The sequence below is a fragment of the Bombus terrestris genome, chromosome 16, assembly GCF_910591885.1.
Source record: "Bombus terrestris chromosome 16, iyBomTerr1.2, whole genome shotgun sequence".
Taxonomy (NCBI): domain Eukaryota; kingdom Metazoa; phylum Arthropoda; class Insecta; order Hymenoptera; family Apidae; genus Bombus; species Bombus terrestris.
In genome coordinates, this window is record NC_063284.1 from 568,612 (window position 1) to 594,098 (window position 25,487).

The 25,487-nt window shown below is 40.7% G+C and overlaps 1 protein-coding gene across 16 annotated transcripts in view; it reads left to right on the forward strand.

Moving 5' to 3' along the window:
* Positions 1–25,487, forward strand: part of LOC100650792 (polypyrimidine tract-binding protein 2) — a 421,711-nt gene that overhangs the window by 162,155 nt on the left and 234,069 nt on the right. For 7 of the 16 annotated variants that reach the window (XM_048413312.1, XM_048413310.1, XM_048413309.1 and 4 more), the window contains one exon: positions 5,371–5,525. The exons of the other annotated variants lie outside the window; for them this stretch is intronic. In XM_048413312.1, coding sequence (XP_048269269.1) covers positions 5,445–5,525 — 81 coding nt within the window. In that variant the 5' untranslated portion in view covers positions 5,371–5,444. The remainder of the gene's footprint in view (positions 1–5,370; positions 5,526–25,487) is intronic. 16 annotated transcript variants of the gene reach the window in all.

Consider the following 25,487-nt stretch of genomic DNA (forward strand, 5'->3'; position numbering starts at 1 on the left):
CCACTGGCCATTCGAGAATTTGTGATTCTGCGTTTGGACGATCGCATCTAGTGGATAAGTTTTAGAAAAATAATTACAAAGAATTACAATTTCAGGGATCTGTGAGTGGAAATTGGATCGATCGGTAGGATACGGTGTACGGTTAAGAGTGCAATGCAGATAAGAACAACGATCGTAAACCGTGTCGACTTTCATGGCAGGCTGGCAAATAATTTATTAGTAAATCGATCGGATTTAGTAGTTATGCGGAGGAACGAATAAATAGCTTACTCGTAATTGAGATACGTATTTCGTTCGAAGGTTCCGCGACTTTTCAGAGTCTGTCACGACGAGAACGAAATCGTGCAAGGAGATAAGTTAGTTTGATAATTTTATTTACTTTCTCTGAATTGCCATCGTAATTGGAAAATGGAACCGAGGAAATTGATGCAACTTTTTCAAATTGGCTGCTGGTAACAGCGATTGAATATACAGACAGTCAGTTATGGTTTCCATTCGCGCTACGTCCAACAACCAATTCATTTAGAACCAATAAAAGTCATAGCGTTATTGCGTCGCAGTCTTTCAAATTGCTCAGACGATAACAAATAAATACCAAGAGAAGCGAGCATGTTCCAAATGTGGAAAGAAATTTTCGTCGTCGCGAGGAGTTCACGGGCGATCGAATCGGCAACAGGTACACCGAAACGAAATCGTTGTTTTGAAATGAACAAAAGGAAGAAGGCGTTACGGTCGTCGAAACCGATGACTCTCGAATATTGGCTAAAAATGCAAATTGTCCCTCGTTCGAGCGCGCACGGCTGTGAAGTAATTGAAAACACGCGTCATCTCCGGCTACGACGAGGGGCCCCGGCGCGTTGCTTCCGGTACCGTTCGACTTTCGCCCCGCTACTCTCTAAAATTGCGCCGAACTGCTCTTCGAAGATGGCGTTTTCTGGTAGCCGTCCAACGTACACGTCGTTGACCGCGGTTGTACAAACGTAATCCTATGTTTTTTTATATACGCTCTTCCATTCTCCGTACGAGTATTAAACCGTCCGTGTATATCTATATGTTTAACTTTGCTTTCGTAAGATTTTACGGAATGAAACGGACCAGTAGTAGGAGAAGGCAGGCATCGTTAGGAGAGAACCGCGCTAAACGTCCGTATGGCGTCATCGTTCATGCGTCACCGTCAGTATCCGTAATGCGGATACACCGATTGCCAATTAGCGGCTCGATGTCGATCGATCGTAAGCCACCGGCTGAGCACGGTCGACCGATCGTACTCGTTAACGACAACCTCGAAAGAACCTATCATCTCGGATCAGAGAATTCTCTGGGATCTTGGCGATCATCTCCCGATTTCACGGTCGAGCTTCGTCTCCTGAGAGAATAAGACACCCTGTATGTACGTTATCTCGCGATGGATGAGCTTACGAAGGCAAATCGCTTGTTTTTTTAGGCTCGAATACGGATCGTGTCCGATACTTGTCCAATGAAATCAAGAACTCGATAAAAAACGGAAACGCGGATCAGTTCGGTCTGCCAGAGATCGACTAATGTGCCGTTAGTCCACCATCCAGTTATAAACCGTCTCACAAACGCATCGTAAAATTCGCCCGCATCATCAACATCGTAAACATCAAGGAGATTCTTGTCGGATCTCTCCTCTCCTCTCCTCTTCGTTCCAATAAAAACAACGAAATGGACGCGCTAAACGTAGCGGTGAGCTCGGTGGAAATAGACGAGAGAGCCACACTTTGCTCAAAGCGATAATTGCACACGTTATTCCGCGTTAATACCAGCGGATAAAGCGTCCGTGACGCTTGTCCACGTCCTCTCCTTTTATTTCTATCCGCGAGTTCCTCTTGCACCCTCTGTTTCCGCCGTGCACGCGGAGAAACGGGTCGCGTTTGATTAATTCTGCATCCAACCGTGGCTAATTCTCCGGCGATTAACTCCGAGCGAGGGGCTAAAAAAGGGGAAAAAACGAGAATGTGCGACGTGAGAATGGAAATGTCGTCCGTTCTCTGTTCTCTCTCTCTCTCCCCCTCTGTATCTGTCTGTCTGTCTTTTTCTTTCTCTCTCTCTCTCTCTCTCTCTCTCTCTCTTTGCGACTTGTTGCAAACGATTCGTGAATGTGAATGTGCGTGTGCGTCGCGTACTCGAATGATAAATGAACGCTTACTTGATTCGTTTTGAATGGAAGCTGGTTTCGAGGAAAGGAGCGACGTTATAGTTTGTGTTATAGTTATTATCGTAGAATAACTCTCTGCACTGTAGTTGAAAGTTGAAATTTTGCTGATCGCGCTAGGGTTCGGGAACTATCGTCTATCGTTGAATGTCGAGTATTCTGTGATTTTGTAACCTTTTAATCTGTTAATTTTAATCTATCAACATACTTTTTCCAATGGATTTTGTACCATGTTAACCGTTACTCCGTAGACCGGGATCTTTCTTGGACAAGCAAATTGGAAAATTTTGTGGGTTTCTCGCAAGACGGGCAGGTGACAGATCTTTGGCTCTCTTCCTAAAACAAAGTTACAGGATAGGTAACGTTAAGAATCTATTTAGAAGGCTTGACAATGCCGTATGAAACTTTCTACGCATTTTCGAAGACTTTCGTTCACTGAAAAACGTTGGTAACCGTTGAAACGTTTACGGAGCGAGGGTTGAGATTATAATATTTGTACCATTGTAATATTTATACTATTATCTAAAATTACTAACTAAAATTACGCATCTGAATATAAAATTAACGAAATCGAGCTTAGCATAAAGTAGAACCGATCGACTCGGCCTTTAAGAATCTCGCGCAATCCCTGCACCGATATAAAATAAAATTATAATCGTACGATATAAAACGATCACGCTTATGAAAAACACGCGTTCAACTATAACGCGCACATCGTACGAAGAAACAGAAACACACAAAGATTCGAGAACAAAGAAGTCGTCAAATCTACTTACCCTGTTTGCCAAATAAAATTGCAATCCTCCAGCCTGGAAGAAAAAACGAGAATTAGCAGCGCGTTCATCGACAATGCGCGCATCGGAACGTACAAAAGCTTGAACAGCAACAACGTCCGATATATCCGCGAGCAAAGCAAGATCCAGCGGTGCAACAACCGTGGAATACGGGGAATCGTGGCGCGTTTTTCTCGCAGCCACCCCTCGAGCTTCTTCACCCTGCCGACACTGGTCAAGCCTCGTTTTTCTTTCTCTTTCTTTTTATCCGTTTCTTCTTTTCTCTCTTTCCTTCCTTTTTTTTTCTTTTTACGCGAACGGATATTTTATTCAGCGGCACTCGACCGGCTCACGGCTCTCGGCTCTCGCGGCCGTTTGATATCGCAGTCTCATTGCATAAAACCCGAGGCTTGCATAAAACAGCGGACCAGGCGTTTTCTCCAGGCACGACGGCTGGGAGAAAGACAGGATTCGCCTCCTCGTGGACAGGGGAGAAAGGAACTCGGTTGGGAAAAAAATTCATCTGACGGAGGATTAAGCGACACGGGAAAGCTTCCGCGTGTCGAGTTGCCGGAGGGTGCGTAGCGATCGATGTGTCTGACGATTCTCACGCGTCCTTCGTTTTCTTTTCTTCTTTATGACATATTCTTGATGTTTATTTATCGTTGGATCGCGATTTGTCTCTATAGAATTTCGTGGGATTACACCGAGAGACGGCACCTTTGACGTTACTCGATGGCTTGTTCGTTCAAATTGGCACTAGAGACAAGCGCGTTATTTGAAACGACTAAACTCGATGCGTTTCTTTACTTCTCTTTAACCAGAGTCGTGCACTCTGTACCGTAGTGTCGCGTCTTCGAATTTTCTATAATTACAAGTCTTTGGCCAACGATACGTTTTAACGATTCGTTTCACGACTTATCCCTGTCATCGAGTCGCAATCTTGAACATCGGCACGACAGTTTAGGTTCGTAAATTAGATCTGTGTGATGTGGCAGCCGCGGGTCGATCCGCGGGTTGGACCGAAGGATGAGGGGCGATGTCGAGGATTGCTGTGCCACGAGGTTGTGAAGGGAAACGTTGTAACGGCACGATCCGTGGCGGCTTAACCGGTAAAGCCGAAGTAAGACCTTCGGCGAAATTTCTATTTCCGTGAACGTCGTGTTGCCGCGCTGTTTTAGTGGTTCAGGGACGAAATCATCCCGCCGCTGTTACACGACCACCCTCTTTCTTTGATCTCTCGAGTCGTTTAAACGCGACGAACGCTCGTGGTAACTCGAGGACACGTGGATGTTCGTTTTCAGCGCCATTTTATCCGATTGGGTATTATAGTAGTGGTGTATCTAATAACGATGACATTCATTTACGTCTCAAAGAGATCTAGTTTCATATGACCAGATAGTAGACGATCTAAGAGAAGCGCTTAAATAAAGTTCAGTTGCATTTGTAAATATCTTTGTACGGTAAAATACTGGCTAGAACTTTAAAATCTTTAGTGTTACTCTCGCGCTTCGACTTTTGAATTTTGAAGGATCGTTTGAAAGACCGGGGAAAAACACGGCGAATAATATTCGTCGGCTACAAAAAGCAGCTTCCTACGGTCTGGAAACGAGGTTGAGGATTTACAGCGGCGACGATCCCGGGAACGAACGAAACCGGTCTCTAAGTACACTTTAATTAGCCGGCGAGCAAACAATCAAGCTCCTAAGCCAGCGATTTACACGGGGAGGATGCGTGCGGATACGGAATTACCATCTCGATGCCAGAAGCGACTCGTTTCCAAGAAACCAGATTCTGCTACCAACGATTTTCGCTATTCCGGCTATCAGCTGGCAACTCTCGAGAGCTCTCACGCTGCCGTATCTATTCTCGAATAGTAAATCCAATAGTACAGGGTAACTGTACTCAACGCGAACACCTGATGTTAAAAGCTTTCCAAAATGAGAAACACGCTGACGTCGAAAGAGGTCAAAATTAGTATTTCGATACTCTTACGTTGATAGATAATTACGTAGAAACAACAGTCGGCTGGATTCAACGATAAATTTCCAAGCGAACGAAATATTTTACGCCGTTGCCGATTGATCTCGTCGGTTACTTACCGAGATATCGCGGTGTTTCAGACCGCAGTTGCTGTTTCACATTAGATACAGTTAGCCCACGTTACAAATTTTCAGCTAAAAGCGTCTCGGTAAACATTCTCACCGTCCCCAAAAACAGAAAATACTATCTGGGAGGATTATTTTCTAACTTCAACTCGAATAATACTCGCCCTGTAAGCCTCCCAAATAATCTTTTACCGCGCTAATTTAACAGTATTTCTTCGCTTGTGTAATAATTCGTCGTTTATTTTTACCTTTCCAATTTTCTTTCACTTTCGTCGTGCTTAGCTAACGTTTTCTCTGTCTTTCTGTGTTCCAGGTAGGTCTAGTAAGCAATAAATTGATTTGTGTTCTGTGCACGAAGGGAAAGTACGTGCGAAGATTCTAGACAGTATGATGATGGCAAACCTACCCCCCGTTATGCTGCCACCCCTTACCGACTATGGGATGCTGACTCCTACCCTCGGAATAAAGGTGAGTCGCCATCATCCAGTTTGGATTGGCAGCGTATCTTTCAAATTTCAACGAAATTACAAACTACGAATTACAAATTTAAAAGAAATCTCTGTAGAATTCACAGAATATGGAAATTTCCGAAGAAACGCAAATTTATCGAACGTTATTGTCGAAACGTATACCTATTAATCCTTTCAGCGGTAAAATACGATGTAGCACAAATATATTGTAGTACAAGAAGCCATAAAACATGGCACGAACAAATAATACCATTACTTATCGTTATCGTTTCTTTAAGACGTTAAATGTTAATATCTTTTTTATCTACCGTATTTTAAAAAGGAAATGACACTTGGCAGAAACGTTCGCGAAACGTATTTTATTTCTGGGAAATTTCTCTGCGTGTACTACATTACGGCGTGAAACAATTTAACGTTAATATCAGATACGAATCATCGAATAAAATATCGTACAAACGTGCGAAAAAAATGTTTCTCATTCCGCTGAAAGAATTTCCTATTACGTGCGATACAAGGAAACAAAAAGAAAAAAAAGAGAAAAGTTGGCGTCACAAGTATGAAAAAGAAATTAAAGGGGGCAAGTTTCGTTCGTCGAGTGAAACCGGTGTAAATTCTGTCCAAACGATCGGTAGCGCTGAAAAATGATCTTAGAGCTTGTTTTCCGGATGCATCCGTTTTGAGAAACTGATTGCCGCTGAAAGGATTAATTAAACGTGAATTCGATCCGCGAAGCAAGAAATCGGTACATCGCGGATGAACGATCGATCGAACGAAAAGTATCGAAATACTAGAAAACGTTGAATTTGGATAAAAAGGATAAAGATGAGTCGGTGTCAGGGGTAAGTGAACCAACGTCGTACACCCTTTCCGAGCTTTCTCTTGTCTCAGTGATTATTTTCTTGTACAGCACCGTTGCCGAAAGCGTACTTGATGGCGTGTAGAGCTTGCTTCTTTTTTCACGTCGCGAGCACGTGACGCGTCATTTCCTTTTTCCTTTGTTATTTCCGTGTTTCCTTGAGTTTTTCTATCAATGTGAAGAAGGCATGCTTTTGTCGTTGTTAAAATGTTTTTATACTATGCATATGTATGTATTCGTGTGTCTCGATGGTTCTCGATCGTTCTTTGGCTGGATAATTTCCAATTTCCAATGTCTGGTAAGTGATGAAAAGTTAATTCTACGAGGTTTTTCAGATGCCATTGCTATCGAGACGTTCGTACATATCCTCGAGACACCGTTTGAAGACGCGAGGAATAAATTATTACCTATTCAAACAGAAATTCCAAATAATGCCAATTTTCTTCCATCTGTAGATTTTTAATCAATTTTTACTCTTGCTCTTTTCGATCGTGTAATTCGTCGCTCTTTCGCACTTTTTGACCGTTATACGTTTTTTCCGATGTTTTAATTCGGCAAATGGACGCACGCGTTAATGCAAAGAGACGTTAGAAGCATCGTTGGCGAAACTGATCGAGGCGTAAACCCGGTCGCAATCGTTCCATCCGAATTCCTATCACACTTTCGCGTTAACGGCCCTCGTTTCGAACCGTACTGTTTAATATTTACGGCTGGCTAGCTTTTACTGCAACTTTCAACCGATGTTACGATCCCTTTTATTAACAGAAACCTTTCGCTTTTTGTCTCGATTTTGATGCTCAATTTTTATCGAACGAACGCTTTAAATTCGCAGTGATGCGTCATGTAGTATTATTAGATCGGGTAGATATAAGTTTGCTATATTACTGATTTGTACGAATTGCTTGTATAATTTCTTCTTCTTCTATTAGGAAATATTTAAATTAGTAATACGAAATAAGTCGTTCAAAAATATGTCGAATATGCTACACTGAAATTTATAGGAAAGTAGAAGACGGATATTTGCAAATGAATGAAAAAGAATGAAGAATGAGGTTGTTAAATGTCTGCGAACCACGGTATATTAATTAAAATTCCTGCGGAAATACTTGCGAGGAATCTACGTGGCTACCACTGATACACGATATCTATCGATGTGTTGGTCGAGGACGCGACTAATTTACCGCGTGGTTTTGTGTCCCGAAAACACGAAAACAAGGAATTAATTTTCATATTGAGCGAACCATTTAATTTCCATAAAATAATTAATTCTTATTTGTATTTTCTAAATTTCCGCAGACGAATACCGCGAAACCGAACGTCCCAAGTTGTCGTGTATTTGATATTCGGATAACTTGAAAGTTGGAAAATTTCGAGATCTATAGATATTTGATATTTTGTGATCTTTTCACGATCCGACGATATAAAAATTTGGAAACTTGTAAACTTGAAAATGAAATTGTCGCGGCGCGAGGTCGTGCACGAAAATTCTAATTCGTGAAACGGCGATATCTAGATTCAAGTCGGTTTTCTAAAGCCGGTGCAGTGTTGCGATGCAACAGGTCTCGACTGCTATCTGTGGCCATTCTGCGTCGGACAGAGGATCTGAATCGGTTCGGTGAGCTTATGGAACTTATTTCTGGTGACTTTGTGTCTATTAGGCTATTCAAAGGCCTTCTCTTAATCCTCTTTCACCCTCGTACCCATTTCCATTTTCCCCATTCCGCATTTTCATGCACCTTTAAAAATTCTTCCGTTGTTTGCTTCGTGTCGACGATCACGCCAAGCCCTCTCTCGCTTCTTAAAGCGTTCATTTTCTATACAATATTTCCCTCTCTTTGTTCTTCCTTGAGATTTTACGCAGCTTGTTTTATGTTTCGTAAGACTTGCTTTCATATACTGTTCGAGCCGAACAGTAATTTGTTTTGTAATAAATTTTAGTGTTTTTTCAATCGATATAGATGTTCTTTGCATAATTTAATCGTCATACCTCTATAGTATTTTATAATAATGTTTTATAACAATGTTACAGAAATTTTAGGTTATTGAAATTTGGAAAAGATTTGGTTAATAGGGATAATTCGTTGATATCCAAAGAGGATATCCAAAGGATACTTTTGTCGATAATTGGTAATAGCGACTAAATTTCAGATTCTCTGTTTACATGGTAGAAGAAAAATTACTAAATGCAACGAGGCAAAAGATAATATCACTTACGAAATTCACGAGATACTAAAGACCATTTTCTACGATCTGAAGCGCAATATCTCGCCCCTTCTATAGCGAGCAGCAACTAGTGGCGCGAAATTACAAACGATTTTCGCGGCCAAAGCGGCAATTCGGCAATTAAAGGGATTCACCGTGATTTTATCGTCGCCTGTTCCCGAACCGCGTGCCGTTTCAGCTCGATCGCGTTCTTTCGAAACGACCGGAGCTTTCTCACGGCGATAACCATTGCCGTTAGGCGAGTTTATAAAGGCTGGAATGCAAAACAGCGAATGCGACGCCTCGTTTCGTAGTTCGAGAACGAAACGGGGCTCTTCCGCGAAAACTGGACCTGTGAATCACGTTAAGACTCCGAATGTATCGCATCGGATTTCATTCCCTGCCTTTATGCAACATTTACCTAACTTTTCGCGCAACTTTTCTTTCTTTGCCCTAGTTTTTATTTTCGGATTCGGTTGGACCGTGTGCTATCAAAGTACTAGTTGGTTTGCGCAATTTAAAATACGTGGTATCGCCTGACGAATCTGCCACGTCACTTTCCTTTTAGGTAAATAATTTTATTTGTTTTTCCGATTTACCAGTTAACGTACACCTCTTTTTGTCGTTAAAAATTGCGAAATTTTCACCTTCGAATGGAATTTTTCCTCGAACGCGTAATGTGTATTATCAATTTCCGTGTTTGCCACTTTAACGTGTATTATTAATTTCCATGTTTACCATCGAACAGAGGAAATGGAAATAACGATTAAAAAGCAACGAAATTTTAATATAGAAATACCTTATCGATATGTCAGAATTTCCAAATTCAATTCCCTTTGAATATGAATCTGTACAGGGTGTCTCATTTCGAACGAAACTTACCTTGTTTCGAAGGGTACGTGCCTTCGAGATTTCAACCTGATCTTTGTCTTTCAAAGCGAAACTACACGCTATCCTTTCTTGTACACCGATCGATGCAATTTTTAAACCCCTACAGACAGACGAGTATCAAGTATTCGTATCAAGTATCGAGGGACTTGGGTCGACGAACTAGTTTTAAAAGATATTTTAACTTTAATCTCTTAAAGCTTGTATAAAAGACAAAGGAAAACGACGTAGTGTTTTTATGTTTGAAACACGTTGGGAGATACTTGGGTGGGTCGACTAAAACGAGACATCCTGTATATCCTGACGAATTTTCCATTTTGAAAGCGGCGAGGTTGTCCTTTGGATGGTAAAAGAGCACATAAAAAGATAAACGAATCGAGGGATACATCGTCAATTGACTGACTGTTAGACGTTATTGGAGATGAAACGACGGTTGATCGAGTGTGATGGATTTCTGCTCCGTCACAGCCACCTCTATTCACGCAAATAATTATCTTGCCTCGATAAAACGTGCGACGTAGGGTAAATGATTGCGCATCTATCGGACCTTCTACCCATTAAAAATCATTCCTGATAGCCACGATGAAAAGAATATTACCGAAAATCGATTTCCTCCCGTCTATATTACTTCAGAGAAAATGGAGTACAATAATTTAAAGAAAAGCGTTTCTTGAGTTTTAAAGGTTGATCGAATGCTTTGCTCTAAGGAAGAAAAAAGAGAAGGAATATCGCAAAAGTTGCGAATATAATGAAATTAAAAATGCGGTACGCCATGTCTCGTCAAAAAAAAAAAAAAAAAAAAAAAAAAGGAAGACTACCAAAAGTCTACCTTGTCGTTAACTTTAACGATTTCGGATGTTGGGATGATCGTGAGACGTACGTTAATTGTCCATTAAGAACTATTCTTCGCTATTCGAACGATACCAGCGATTATCTCCGATTCTGAAACGTATATAATACGATAGAGAGAAATTTTCTGCCAGAAGATCGAGTAACGGACGAGAACAGACGAAAAATCGAGAGGAGAATCAAACGTGTTCGGAGAAGAAAGATTCAAAGCGGAGAGAGGGCTTCCGGTTTTCCGGAGGACGTCTATGCCGCGGTGTTATTTTTGCGAGGAAAATTCTGGGCGTGATGGCGCGACAAGGCTGATTTGAATTTTTCTCGATGCGCCCGCGGCTCTTCCCGGGACACGTCCCATTGAATATTCCATAAATAAATCGGCGTTTAATAGAAAATCGGCTGGGAACCGTCTCATCGCTCACTGTCACGCCGCGGCCCGCGCGCTATCTCAATAATATTCAGTTTATAAAGTTTCGATGGCGTCCTTATTACGCCGAAGAGACTGACTGCTCTCCCTTCTTCGTCTTCGCCCTCCTTAACGCCGATTTATTAGCTATTTCTCGCCGACAAACAAGAGCGATAGTCGCGGCCGCGCGAAATTACTCTCCGATGGCATCTTCTTCGTTTCGAAATTCGTCGAATCTTCGAATTTAGGAAGGAATTTATCGAAGATCTACTCGACGAACTAATTTCATTTTTTCTACGAAGAGGACCAAGAACGCCGAATTAAAAGTTCCCCGAGCATTTTTGCGAAAAGAAGACTTTGATTTGACAAAGATCCCCATAGAGGGTACAACAGCTCCAAAAATAGTCTAATTATAAAGGTGGAAGGAAAATTTCGTGCAAAGATAGATCGGAGACGATCAGCTTTGTCTCGATTCCCCCGCGAAGGGCAAGTCAGAGAGAAGAGGGTGAGAAGGGGGTGACAGCTTCTTCACAGGTGCACGCTGTAGCCAGTTAATTGAATCGCTTAATTAATTTTGTAGTCTTTAATTAAACGTAAGAAAAGACACTACGGGGAGCCGATAATTTTGATGAGATTCAGGATGCCGGAATTAGGAAAGAGGGCCGCTGATAACGCGTTTAATACTTGATCGTAACCAGCACGTCGTCGTCGGACGAACCATCTCCGAGTTACTCACCGTCGAGGAATCCATTTTGGTTCTGCATATGTTACCGTTGATTTGGTAATTTAAGTTCGATCAGGGGAGGTGGTGTTGAATTTTTCATCCTAAGGCGACTAGAACCTCGTGTTATACGGGCTGGATATTTTACACTTTATAGGGACCGTAAGCTTCAGATTTAACATGTAAATGCATGATTCTCGTAGGAAGAACGATCGAAGAAGATATTGCGTCGCGAATAGTTGGCGGTTCGCGACCTTAAAATCGATTGCACGATATAACGGGTTCAGCGAATACATGACGAGTAATTTGCGATGTGTTTAGCTCGTATGTTTGAGTAACTTATTATATCTCGGCCGCGACTGCGATCGTGTGCGAATCATAGAGTCTGAAACCCGTATCCTTCGTCCCTTTCCACGAGGGTAGGATGCATCGGATTCTGTCCTTGATAGATGACCGAGTGCTGACCGATCAGGAACTAGTTAATTATTAGTTGTTAGACAGTGACATCGTCCATGAAAACATCGGCTTCAGGATATCGGAGTGGATCACGCGTCACAAAAGCCAAGATAACGATACCTATCGCTCGCGTAGTGCCGGGACTAACGCTAGTTTACGATGCTATTGAGATTTATTGCTATCGAGGTGCGGGAAGAAACTCTGTATTATCCCCGGTTAACCTTAAAGTCAAAAGTTCTCTCAGCTATAAACAACGCTAAATGAAACTCGGTTTAAGCCATCTATGCGCGAAACCTTAACAAAAACAGTATTGTTCCGATGAGAAAAGGAAAAGAATGTTACGAGATTTGATTATCGCATTGCGAAATCTGCAATTTTTAATCGTGCAATTAGTTGCACGCACGTACCAAAAAGCGGTGTCGCCAATTCGCTTCAAGGATCCATTTCCACGTCCCATTGAAGGGAAATCGTTATTCCGGTCAGGAATGTAATTAAAAAAACGCGGCTTAGATTGAAAACGAAGCAGCAACGGGCATTGTGAGCTTTCCGAAACGACTGTAGAAAGCGGTAGATGGCCGTAGGTGGTGTACGGCGTGTACATAGCCGGAACGGTGGTAATGGGGGCCGTAGCCAAGCTGGCCAACTGAAATCCAGCGCCTAGGCCGAAACAAAGCGGAAAGCTTGTCCGTGCAAACAGCGAGCGGGCAGCCATTGCTCCGCGAAACTTTAACAATGGTTATTGTCTCGACACGGGTCTGTAACGGGCCTAATAAAATGCGCGGAAGCCGCCGGTGGAAAAAAAGCGGTGGCAGCGGAAAAATCGGCTGGAGCGAAGTAGCTGGATGAAGTAAAAGTCCGAGGCGAGAGAGGAGAGACGACCTGTGCCTCTCTCGTTACCGTTTCCAACACGCTTTCTCGTGTTTTATACCGTGGAAGTTCCCCCTTGTTTGCTGCCGCCGCTGCTGCTGCCATCCCCCCCCTCCCGATTTTCGTGTGTTTTTTCCCCTCGTGTTTCTCTTTTTTCCGGTTCTGTTTGGTTTTTGCAGAGTGCCTCGCGATCGGGCTAATGACTCGAGTCAGTGTTTTAGAGGAGTTGCCAGGCATTTGATCGATTTGGTTTGGTAGTTTTCCCGAAGGCTTTTCGGTTTTTGGCACAAGTTTTGGGGTAAATTGGAATTTATTTCTTATCCGCTGCATATGAGAATAAATGCTCGACATTGTGTATTTCGTACACTTTTCCGTATTACTTACGCTCCGCGCATCCGTCTATTTTGAAATTTCGCAAACTGGTAGATGCGTAGTCCAACTATGAAATAAATTCAATCGTGTTCAATTCGTTTTTGTAGCCACTGTGTACAGTGTACACACTTACCGTTACACAATTTCGGAACTGGTGAAACTCGCCCCTAATAGCATTAGACAGCGTCGCTGAGGGCGGCGTGGAACGATATTGGTCGCCGGTAGCACGGTTCGGTTCTAATTTAGTTGATTCGCACGATGCAGCGGCAAAACGGATGGAAGAGGAGGGTGGTCGCAACAAAGAACTGATTCGAGATAACCGTGGTCGGGAGGCGACGCGCCCTCGTTGGAAATCGAGAGCCCGTTTGCCTGGAAGTTAGCGTGCATTTTGCAAGATCTTCGGCCGAGTATTCAGCGCGCGTTCGTTGCGGGAGCGTGTGCATATTTCAATGGAACGAACGTTTCGTCGTGGAACGGCCCACCCCCGCTTTCCGTGCCCTGAACTCGAGGCATTTCGATGCCAGCCTTTGATTCGCTGCCTCGCATCGCGACGTCGCCGATGATCGAGCTTCCTGTGCTCGCGACAACCGCTGTTGTTTGATTTAGTTTGAAGTATGTGGTTGTGCGCGTCGTTTGACGTCGTGGAAATTCTTTTTGGTGGCCTTTAACTGGTTTGCCCTGGTCGAAAGCAACGTTAAATTAATGAAAGTTAATGACAAAATTACAATTGTTTCGTGTGACGATAATTGGCCTTGTTCGATATAGTTTGAGATACGGGTTTCTTCGTATCGGATAATGTTTATAGAAAATTTTTGCGCGACTTGTACTTCATTTTTTGCAGCAAATAATAACGAATTACGAGGATTGTACAATGAACGTTCTATGCAGAAACGACGATGTTTGCTCTGGTTTAACGCGATTTATAGAAATGTAATTATGCGAAAGTACTATAGGTAAATATTAGTTGCCTTTTTGTAGTTGATGTTACCGATTGAAAAGCTATTATGGACGTAAAATAATATCTTGTGTTCGGTCAGTGTGTGTTGTTGGATCGAGTTTGAAGTATAGAACTGTTTGCATCGTTTGATGCATCGTAGTACGTAATTATCTACGGCAGTTAATGTACCATTCGCTACGATATAACAGCAGTCAATAACTCTTTATACTCATCATCGATGATCGATACAGTTCGACGGAGGTCTTTATAGTAATCACTAGTGGTGTGATACTGAATTATGACTAGAAACAAATGACTGTGATCAAGAGTGATTAATAGCAGGTAATGAGAGGTAATAGGTGAGCGATGAATTACAGTCACGAACGATCGATGTTGAACAATAAGAAGGCACATGGTTTATTCGTAATTAATAACGATGACGTTTCAACGATTTACAAAATCAGCGGTAATTGTAAATTTGGAAATTATTGGAAATTGAAAAAATGCTACGAGAGAAAGTTATCGGGAAAATGAAATATCAGACTTGTCTAGATTTCAGACGACGTCGATTTTTAGACTTTGTCAAACTTGAAAATTCTCTAATCCATAAATTCGATACTCTTAAAAGCAAATCAACCACTTGCCAAAATATCCAACTTGGTCGTATTAATCTCTTCAAACCTTACCTATTCAACCACGATTCCCCAAAGATACAAACTTCTTGTCCACCGGTTTCACGTCTCCATTCACCCTCCCACCTTCTTCTCTGTTAAAAGCTCGACTCGCTGAAGCCAAACATAGCCAAATCATCTGAAACTCCTTCCGCCGTGTCAAATATTTCGTAATACTGAATATCCAAAATATAGTACTCGTTATAACACTCGATAAATCAACAATTTTGTGCTCGGATTCCACTTCTTTATGCACGAAGTAAACACGAAGATACGCGTTTGTAAAAAAATCTGGAATTTAACGATAATATTGCGCGTTGAGATAATTTATGCGATTAATTTATGACGTTTGCACTCGCATCATCGTATATCAAAGCGATGATCATCGTATTTTCAAAGTTAGCATTTTTCTGTAGTTATTGGAAGGTCTTGGAAGGTCTTGCGATTTACCTTTTCCATGGAATTAACTTCCGCCGCTTCGAACAGCTTCGAAACGATGTTTCGGGCAACGACGACGACGACGACGACGACCTTGTCTGTAATTAAACTAATGGAAACCCAGCCGGCGCTTTTGTGCGAGTCGAGGGATGGTGTACAGAAGGGAGTACAAGCCGGAGGGGGTGAAAACGGGCAAACATCGGCACGCCAATCCATTGAAATTCGCGGGGCGACTGGGTCAGTTGAAAGCCGCGAAATTCCCCCAACGCGTACGCCCTGAAAAATCATAAAATTCTCTGGCAACCTTCTCTCCGTGCATTTTTAGTTTCTGCGTGTTGCTTTTTGTTTGACGTCTGAATTAACGAGCTGTAAATTCGTTTCGAATTTTGACTTATGGTTGGGATCACTGCTACCTTATATATTTTATTTGATTTTTTATTTTGATCATTTTTATCACTTCAACACAGTATTGTTATAGACAATATTACGAAATATCGTAGTATCGTTAATTGCAAACGAATTATACGAATTTCAATCTGTCGAGGAAAGCGATAAATATAAATAAAAGCAATATTTTTCCTTCGTTTCGACTATCGCGTATTTGTAAAAAGCCATTGATTTCCGGTGTCAGATTTTTTACCAAACTCCTGGGCGAAAAAAAGAGAAACGGTTGAAGTATCCACTTCTCGAAACGCATCGGTGGTTACAACTCTTGACTAAAACAAGACACCACTCTGCAACTTTTTCTATAAAAGTCCAAAAAATCTTGAGCTTTTTTCGTCGGTAGGTTTTTCTCGTGCAATTTTTATGCCATTTTCATAGTCTTTATGGGTGTACAAAGTCTCAGAAAAATTGCAATTCTTTATTAATATTAAAAATAAATATAAATAAGCAGAAAATTTAATATTCAAAAGAGCTTAAAAATCCAGGATAGAAACAATATGCGATGTTTCAAATAATTTGATATTCTTTATTTTTCTCAACAAAATTACTACGCTATAGTTGGTTGATAAACGTTACCGCTGGTTAATTATCTTTTTATAGGCTGTAGGTCGGTAGGTGTTACGTATATGGTTTAAGACAATCGACTGTATTTTAAAAATACAATGTATAGTTGGAGAAGTAAGCGAAACATATACGTTATTGTATATATTACACTAGAGCAAGCTGTATCGAAACCGAATTTTTAAATCACCGTATCGAATCACTAGACTGGATAATTATTTGTAGAGATACGGGGATGGTATCCTTCAGGCTCGTTACGGCGAATGTTCGGAAACGTCTCGATCGAAAGTTTTTCACGGGTAAGGCTGCGCGCAGGTGGGAAATAATGGATTCAGTTGCTCAGGAGAGAGTGATTAATGGCACCGCCGGAGCGTTTAAGATATAATTAATTAGTGGGTTAAGTAAGTTGCTCGACTTTAAACAGTTTTCAAGTTTTATTAGATCCACCAACCAAGCATTTAGTTTAATGTATTCGTATTGACCGAAAGTTGTTTCGCGCAACGATTTATAATATTTTAAAGGTTTTCCCTCTTTGCTTTCAATGACTCATTTACTGATGCTTTTTTAATCGCAAACGTGCCAAGTATTTGTAGTCCAGAGATACGATACCTTGTCTCAAGATGAGACATTGAATTTTAAAAAATATTGAAATTTGCATCGAATTTAACGAATATCCAAGTTCGAATATGTTAACGATTTTTAGTTACTACGTGTTTATTCTGCTATTATTTTACTGCTTCATATTTGGTAGCAATATATAGACTGGATTTTTATACAATTACGAGAAATTCGAAGGTGCGAATATCTATGTGTAGATTGCACGTAATGTGCAAAAATATACACGGTGTCTCAACTAATTTGATTACCTCGAATAACTTTTAAAGTACACGTCGTGTGAACAAATTTTTTACCATTGTACGAGTTGCATGACTCGGATGTACATGTTGTGCGGTGAATGCATCTTTTTTGTAAGTGGACACGTTCCGGCAATTTCAGGACCAACTTCGTTTGTTTTTAAACGGTCTTTTTTGTCAAAATATGGGAGGATGTTGAATTGTGAGTAAAAAGGTATCGACATTTATCATTCCCAATTCTAATAGCTACGGAATAATTTTGCTTAGTTTCTTGAAAATTGACTTTACGCAACGCATACGTTAGGAGTTATTCGAGCTGGTCAAGTTAACTGAAACACCTTATGTAGAATATATAGAGTACAAAGTACAGAGTTTTATTGCTATTAATAAAATCCAATGTTTCAATTGTTCGTATGTATTTACAAAAATATAAAATCCGCCGTAGGAAAAGGAGGGAAAATATATACAGAGGAAGTAGCGGAGAGGATCGCGTATATTCGATGAACGATAATAAGAAAGTTGGAGGTCGGGAGTGTGCGTCGTTCGATAGATATTACCGGGTACGATCTTGGAAAATGGCGAAATCGCGGTGCCCCGCATCTGGCAAATGGAAAACGGATCCCTCGTACGATTTTAGTGCGCCACGTGCTTCGTACGCATCTCCTTTCGATTGCATCGTCGCGTTCTCCTCTTTCTCTAACCGGTGGTAAAGAGTCGAACCGTAACGAAAACCTCTGGAATCCGCCTTTCTGATAATATCGAGATCTACCAAAGTCCAGGGGATTCTGGACATCTTCTGGTTTAGACAGCAAATTTGTTTCAAGTCTCAGTCGGCGTGAATATCAACAGTTAGTTGATATTCTTTGCGTCTTTTGTATTGGTTCTTGAGCATAGGTACAGCAATTAATAGGCTTTTACGATGAGCTTCGAGGAATCTCTTTATTATCCATACTAACAATTATCCTGATGCACTGATGATAATGCAACTAAGGTAGAAACGAGAGAGAGAAAGTGCTTAAAGCGCGTTGATTATGAAATTCATATTAAAGTCCGGATTGAGCCGCGGGAATTGAATTTTTCCACGGGAGAATCAGGCTCGCGTGGCGGGATAGGGGGTGTGGTGCACGCTTTAAAATTCGCCTATCACGGTGTCTACGACGGGAGAGCAACATCGCCCCGGGACGTCTTTCCGCGGTGGAAAAACACGGGGCAAACCGAATTAACGCTGCCGCGCTGAGCAAACTTTGTTCGCCATGTTGCCCGTCAACCGCGCCGAAAATTTGATCAGCCTGGCGGCCGCGCGCGCTCTGGCGTCAAGCCTTTCTCCAACGAGGCCACGCTTTCGCTCGTGACACCCGAAGCTCCGCTTCTAATACACTTTCCTATCCAGGCGACTGTTTTAATCGCGATTTTTTAGATTTTCGCGCTAGTCGAATGAAACGATCGTCGAACAAAAGGTCGGAGCGTTTTTAGGTGACGTTGATTAGGATTTGCTTAGGATAATAGGATAATAGATGATATTTTTGCGGGCGAATGTTTTTGGTGTTGCGCGAAACGGAAAACAGGACGTTCCATTAATGGCGGATACATCGAAAATTCGGCCAATCGGACAATAAGGGGTTAAACAGTTGTTAAACTGCTCATTCTGTCTCCGGTTGGACGCGAGAGGAGCGAAATCGCGTGCGCGGGCTTTCGACAAGAGCAGGACGCAAGTGTGTCGACAAGCGTGTGCGACGGGGTGGTTGGAGGGTGTGAGGTATCGCCCAATCGCATCCTTAATTAGCGTACTCGATTAAGCACAAGCGCGACAGACTGCGCAACGAACGCGACAGTTTTTGCGTTTAGATTGTGTTAGAGAATCGAATTACCGACAATTATACAGCTGCTCTGTCCGAATTGTTTGCCGTCGCCCGATGAAATTAGAAAGAGAGGAAAGGTGTATAGAAAGAGAAAGTAACGGAGAAAGGTACCTATGCTTCGAACTAATCCCTTTTCGCTAGTTTCAGAAAATGCATGCCATGCATGACTGTTTTATGAATTATCAAAATTGATAAGTCTCTACATCTTACAATTTAAATTTACTAATTTCTCAATTTAATAATATTATTATTCGGTAAATTATCGTGCAACATTATTTGAATAAAACTTACCACATGCAAATACACTCGAAAAAGTCCTAAAACAAAATATTATTTAAAGAAGAAACAGAAATTGTAAATATATCGTATAATTTAACTAGATTAAAGCGTTTGATTAATGTATCAAGCTTGCCTGTTTCCACTCTATTTTTCATGTACCTTCTTTTCAGAAATTTCTCGATATTTCGATATCGTCTATAAACATTTCTTTAAACATCCATCTGTATTCATAAAGAATTGGAAAGAATAACACAGAAATTAATGAAATAGATGTTAAACGAACAAATGAATATTTATGGAAGTATTCGTTGGTAAAAAACTTGAAAGGAATATGAGAAAAATTAATTCGATGAAGGTAAATGAAAAATGGAGTGAAAATACTGGGCACATTCTGGTCGAATCGATTTTCGAAAATGAAATCTGGAAGCAAGATACAATGAGCCTGTCCGTCGCACACTTTAATCCTCCATTGTAATACGAAATTCACAAGAAACGACAAAGGACCTTTCTTCCTGGTCTATAAATTTAATCGGCTTCCGGTTTATCGGCTCCAGCCTTCGATCACGAAAGAAATCTCTCCCCCTCGATTTCTTCCCTCGTCTACTGTAGAAAAAGGAACTTTGCTCTCGACAGTCACAAATATAGTTCTTTTTGCCTTCTCACGGTGGTTAACTTTGCAATTAAATTTGTAGTTTAAGGAAAAATCAGAGCACAAAGGAAAAAGTTAAATATTCTCGTTCGTTACTTTCCAAAAATATGGAAATATTAGGTTAGAAAATACAAAGAAAGATGACTCCTGTCAGAAATTCGCTAATTTCCTATAAAAAAAATAGTCAGACACCGAAATATTCAAACACAGCACTAACAAAAATTTAGTAGTTTCCCGTAAGGAATAGCCAGACTGAAAACTATAGTACGAATAAAAATTCGACATTTTGCTATCAAGAAATACGGGGGCGTTGTAATATTATCTAAACCACAAAATACGAAAAACCGATATTTTCCCATCGGAGGTAACCAAACGTGGAAAACGTCGCCGAATTACAGGAAACGTATCAATTTCGATTACCCGAAGCAACTAGGGACATTCAACCCCCTAATCGATTCTTCTTCCTCGTTTCCAGCAACTCTGCAGCAGGTTATCATTCGATTTCGCGTTCCTTAACCCCGCGAAAATTAAGCAAACTGCCGCATTTCCCCTGCTCCATTAATCTCGGTCCACGGTTTATTTGGTCACTCGGTTCTCCAGTTGTTCCTCCGACGTTTTACTTTAATCCGATGTTCAACGTTGCTCCTCGTCTATTTCGAAATTCTCGATCTTCGCCGAAAGAGATAGCACGCACCTGCTCGACTTTAAATTGCGTTTTTAAATCGCTGATTTAAGAATGTCTTAATTTCCATTTGCATTTTGTTTGTGAAATTCTATTACTTGAAGAATTTTAGTGGTTTGGTAGAGCTTTTTAGTTTAGAAGTTGGGTTGCCGAGGAAGAAGGGTATTTGTATTTTAATTTGGAGCACGAAGAATACGTCTTTAGTAAGATAAAAAAGATGAAATTTTTTACTGCTTTTCTTTGGAAATAAGTAATTTTTTACCAATATCACCAATATCTTATCATATTCGATATTGCAAATGTACTACTTGTCGTATATTTAATAATCCTTTTACAATATATGTGGTATATATTACATATACAAAATAGATGACGCGCAATTGTTTCGAGTCGTAACATCGTCGTCACCAGTGTAGATAGAGAAAAATGTCAAAAAAATAAAGACGAATGATTCAAACTTTTCTTTTTATCGTGCAATGGTGTATATTCGATCAACGATCGCATAATTTTTTCAATTAGAGATGTTATTGGAGCGAAGTGGTAAAAAATTATTATTAGTTATTCATTTCCAATCATCCGTCATCTTAGACTTTATTAAGCTCTATTAATTCTGTCTTCGCTTGGAAGGTATCCGAAACACATGCTAGAGATCCTTAGGATTCGTTGTACGTTGTTCCTCTGATTTCGCCCAATCTTCGACGATTAGATTATTATACCGATCGTTAGTCGAGCTCCATTTGGAATACGCATCATCCATCTGGTCCCCTTACCTTATGAAACACGCGATGCTTCTCGAGATAATTCAACGTTCAATCTCTGCACGCAGTCGTCCACACTGCCCTCTGAGCAGAACGTACCACTATTATCGACCAATAACGTCGTTAGTCGATCCAAGGTCTCTGGTGGAGCGCAGATTGATCGGTGATTCGCGTTTGCTGCATAGAAGGTTCGCATATTCTTGCATCGATCAATTTTAACGCGCCACTTATTTCCATCCACAATATTTCCATCTGGATATCCTAAATCTCTGATATTTCCTGTCGAGCTAAGTTTTCGGACCGCGTAGATCTCTTCTCCATCAGCGATGTGTCGTTCAAGCGTTCGAGAGTGGTCTACGAGGCGTTATCTTTATTCTAAATTTACCGCGTAGCTATTCTTTTTCATCTATATTTTGCAACACTTTTATCTTTCTTAGCATTCGTATCCGTAATAGACTCACTCTCGTATACGAACAAGTAAATGAATAAATTGTGTCGTATGTAACTACGTGAAGCGAAAACTTCGAGAAAATCGACAATGTATATCCGGTACAAAACCATGCAAACAGGTTCTTTTTTGTCGACGAAATTCTACTTGCCAGAAATCTATTTGCCCGTCGTCTACAAATCACCAGTTCCCGATCCTCTCGCTAATCCCTCGGACTAGCGGAAAGGTCGTGGAAGAAAGGGATTTCTGTTTCGATACCGGTTCACCATGAATTTTCCTTCTTGTTATGGATCCTCCGTTGTGCTGTAACTCTTCTTTCGTAGATTGCACTCTCGGCTTTTGTCCCTGCTTCCCTCCACTTTTCTAGCTTCCTTCGGGTTAGGCAGTTATTGACAAGTGGTTACAAGGAAATTGAACGCGTCGAATCTTCTATCATATTTCGCTTTAAACAAAATACCTGACGTGGATGTCAAAATGTCAGTGTCAGAGTTCGAAGAGTATTGCATATATATTTGAAGAACTTAAGAAGGAAGTAAGAAATTAAGAATTCGAAGAATATAAGAAATTCTGTGATATCTATAGAAAGAAAAAAAAATATTCGAAGAATATTCTCTGATCTAGAAAAGTTTCGAGCATGTTCTCTGATATGGAAACATCAAAATTTCAAGAGTGTTCTATATAACGTACAAAAGAAGGAACAGAATATTCTGAGGAGAGAAGGCAATCGGCCGTAGCCGAAAAATCCTCGATATTCAGCCTCCGGTGGTCGCAGACGACGTCCAAGTGGCGATCGGTCTACAGAGAATTGGCTGAAACGAGAGGGATCGTCCTGATCGACCGTCGAACTCTGGAATACGCCCGAGCATTCGGGTTCCTTGGGGACACGCGGACCCGGTGACGAGCTTTAAATAAATAAAGAGCTCGAGAAGGGGGAAAGACGCGGCGGCAGGACGAATGGTGGTAGATCTAGGGGACCGGCATCCAGGGAGCCATGCATCAAGTCCTATTACCCTTCGCAGCCTAACTGCCTAGATGTAACCAAAATTCGGGGAAATGAGTTCGCCTTCTCGATTAGTAAATATCTCATTGGATCTTTGTGAAATCAACGAGCTGGAATGATAAACGATGCGAGTAACGTAATAGTTAATGTGGAAAAGTTTTTTTTTTCTTTTCTTTACTTGAGAAATATCCTTACGAACATATTACGAGCATTGTACGTAACCATTTTGACCAATCGTTATTAGTAGATCGTGCATTTTTATGCGAATTTATATTTTTATAAATCTAATTAAACGAATAGAATGTAAGTAAAAGCGACGTAGAAGACATTTTACGATGAGATACGAATTACCACGAATTTCCCAGTTGAACAGACGACTAATTCCTGGAATATAGGAGGTGAAAAGTGTGAAAATTTTAATAGTTTATTAAGTTAAGTTAATAGTTTGAGAAATTGTTGTCAGAGGCTTCGCCGACTGCCGCGAAAGACGAATTTGAATTTAGATCTTCGTATGTCAAAAAGTATTCGAATTTTCATAAAACTGTCGTCTAATATTCCTAACGTAAAAGGATATAAAGTAAATTTTCAAAACTAAAGCGATGTTCATAGTTTAAATGATAATCATTTTATCATAGTGGAAAGTATCACCGCATTTTCATACTTTTCGACGAGGTTGAAACCGGATGAGCATCAGTCGCGGAATATTACTGCACATACGAAAGTGGTGGCCCAACTGTTGGCTGTTACAGTCACTTTATGACAGTTGTATGGTTCCTTGGATATGGCCAATATCATGGGATTCGGAAATCCAGTCCTGATGTATGTAATTATCCATCGCCGTTTCCAACGATCGATATCAAGAAAAATAAGTCGTCGTAGTAAGAATTTTCTGAAATATATCATCCACCATATCGAATCGAACGCGAAAAAGAATTTTAAACTGACGCGTTAACGTAACGATCGATGTCTCATCGCAAAGTATCGCTCGATACAAGATTCCTCGATATTTCGAATGCCTTTGCGTATTACGCGCATCTTGCGTATTTTGTGATTTTTAATTTCCCGTAGATTCATAGAATCCCGCTCTCTGTTAATCGTCATAGAAATCTACGGTCTATTAATTATCGAAGAAATCCAAGAAATGTAAACGCAGGTAAGGATACGCGAGGCGTAATGCAACTCGTGAACAATAAACCAACAATCACACGAAGATTGAAGTTATTACCATCTCATCCAAAACACAAACCTGACTCTGTATTATATTAATTTATAACAGAGATATCGTATATATACGTCGCAGTCCTAGGTGAATTAGGAACTTGTCAATTTAAACGGCACGCAGCAGGCGAATAATGGTAGAATGGATTAATTTCATTTGAAACGCTGTTTCTCTTGCTGTTCCGAATTAGTTCCAGCGATACGTATTAAAACGCTATTGTTAATGGCATTTTCTAGTCTTCCCCTTTTGATTCATTTTCAGTTTTTAACGAAGAATTACCACCTAGTTAAATTTCAAACTAACGTTTGATCGATGCGGCGAAATTCAACTATTTGACTGAAATTATAACATGTTGTACTAATTATAAAATACTACTCTTATATTAATTGTGTAGTAATTATAACTTTGTTAACACTTGCCTCGCCAATATGCGTATTGGACGAGTAAAACATGATATTTTGATTTTAAATATTTTTATGCACTTTTATAAACTTGAAGCAATTTTAAGCATTGCACGTACGTTTTATCAACTTTTCGAGTGATCGGTGTTCAAGTAATCTTCTTTCTTGTGTCTTTTTTTTCGTAATTTATCGTTTCATTTCCCCGTATATACTTGTATGTACCTAATAGTCACGAAATTTGATGAAATTTCGAAATGGTTCTTATACCTAACACACATGACGTATTCACGGAAAGCGTCCACGTGTGTGTAAATACTTTTGTCATCGTTATGAAGCGCTGTCGTCCACCAACAAGACGAATAAACGACGTGGAAAGAAAGTAAGATCTAAACCTCCTTGATCATCCATCATCGTAAACCGAGTCTCGTTTTTATCGCGTTTCCGCGAAACTTTCTCGCTGGTTGCGGTTCCCTTGGTCTTTCATCCGGAATTCGAGTTTGCCGCGCGTCGCGTGACCATGCTGCCGGCGATAAAAATCGCGTTAGATCGTATGCGAACGAAGGGCGACAGCTTCGTTGCGTGAGACCGGTCGATGGATGTTTTCCCTTCCTCTTTTCACTTTTACGGACCGTGAAAATCTCGCGTCGCACGCGTCGCTGTAATCTGCGTAAAGACCGTGAAACGCTATCGTAGATGAACGTTAAGGCGAATATAAGATTCTTGTATCCGATTAAATCCGAAAAATTTCTTAGCGTGAAATTGCGCTATTTGAAGAAATATGTATTCGTAACTAGTCTGTTAGTAGTATATGTATAGTATGTTATTGACGATGAATAACCCTGGTCTTATCACATAAATCGTCAAGGTTTGATATTCTCATGTAGAGAAAATACTTTAACAGTGTCTTGTAATTTCATACGCGTATATTATAAAACGATGCCTTACTGGAATAGAATCTTAGGTGGCTGAAAGTAATCTTCCTTTGGTCCCTTTAAAAAGCAAAGGAAATTTTTTTTTCTTTTCCTCGACTACTGTCGCAGCACACCGCTATAATCTATCTGGAAGCTAACAATAGAGTATCAGATACTGAGAACATTAAGAAAGAGGATAACCAATCTCTGTTTCGATCGATTTTGCCGATGGTCGGTT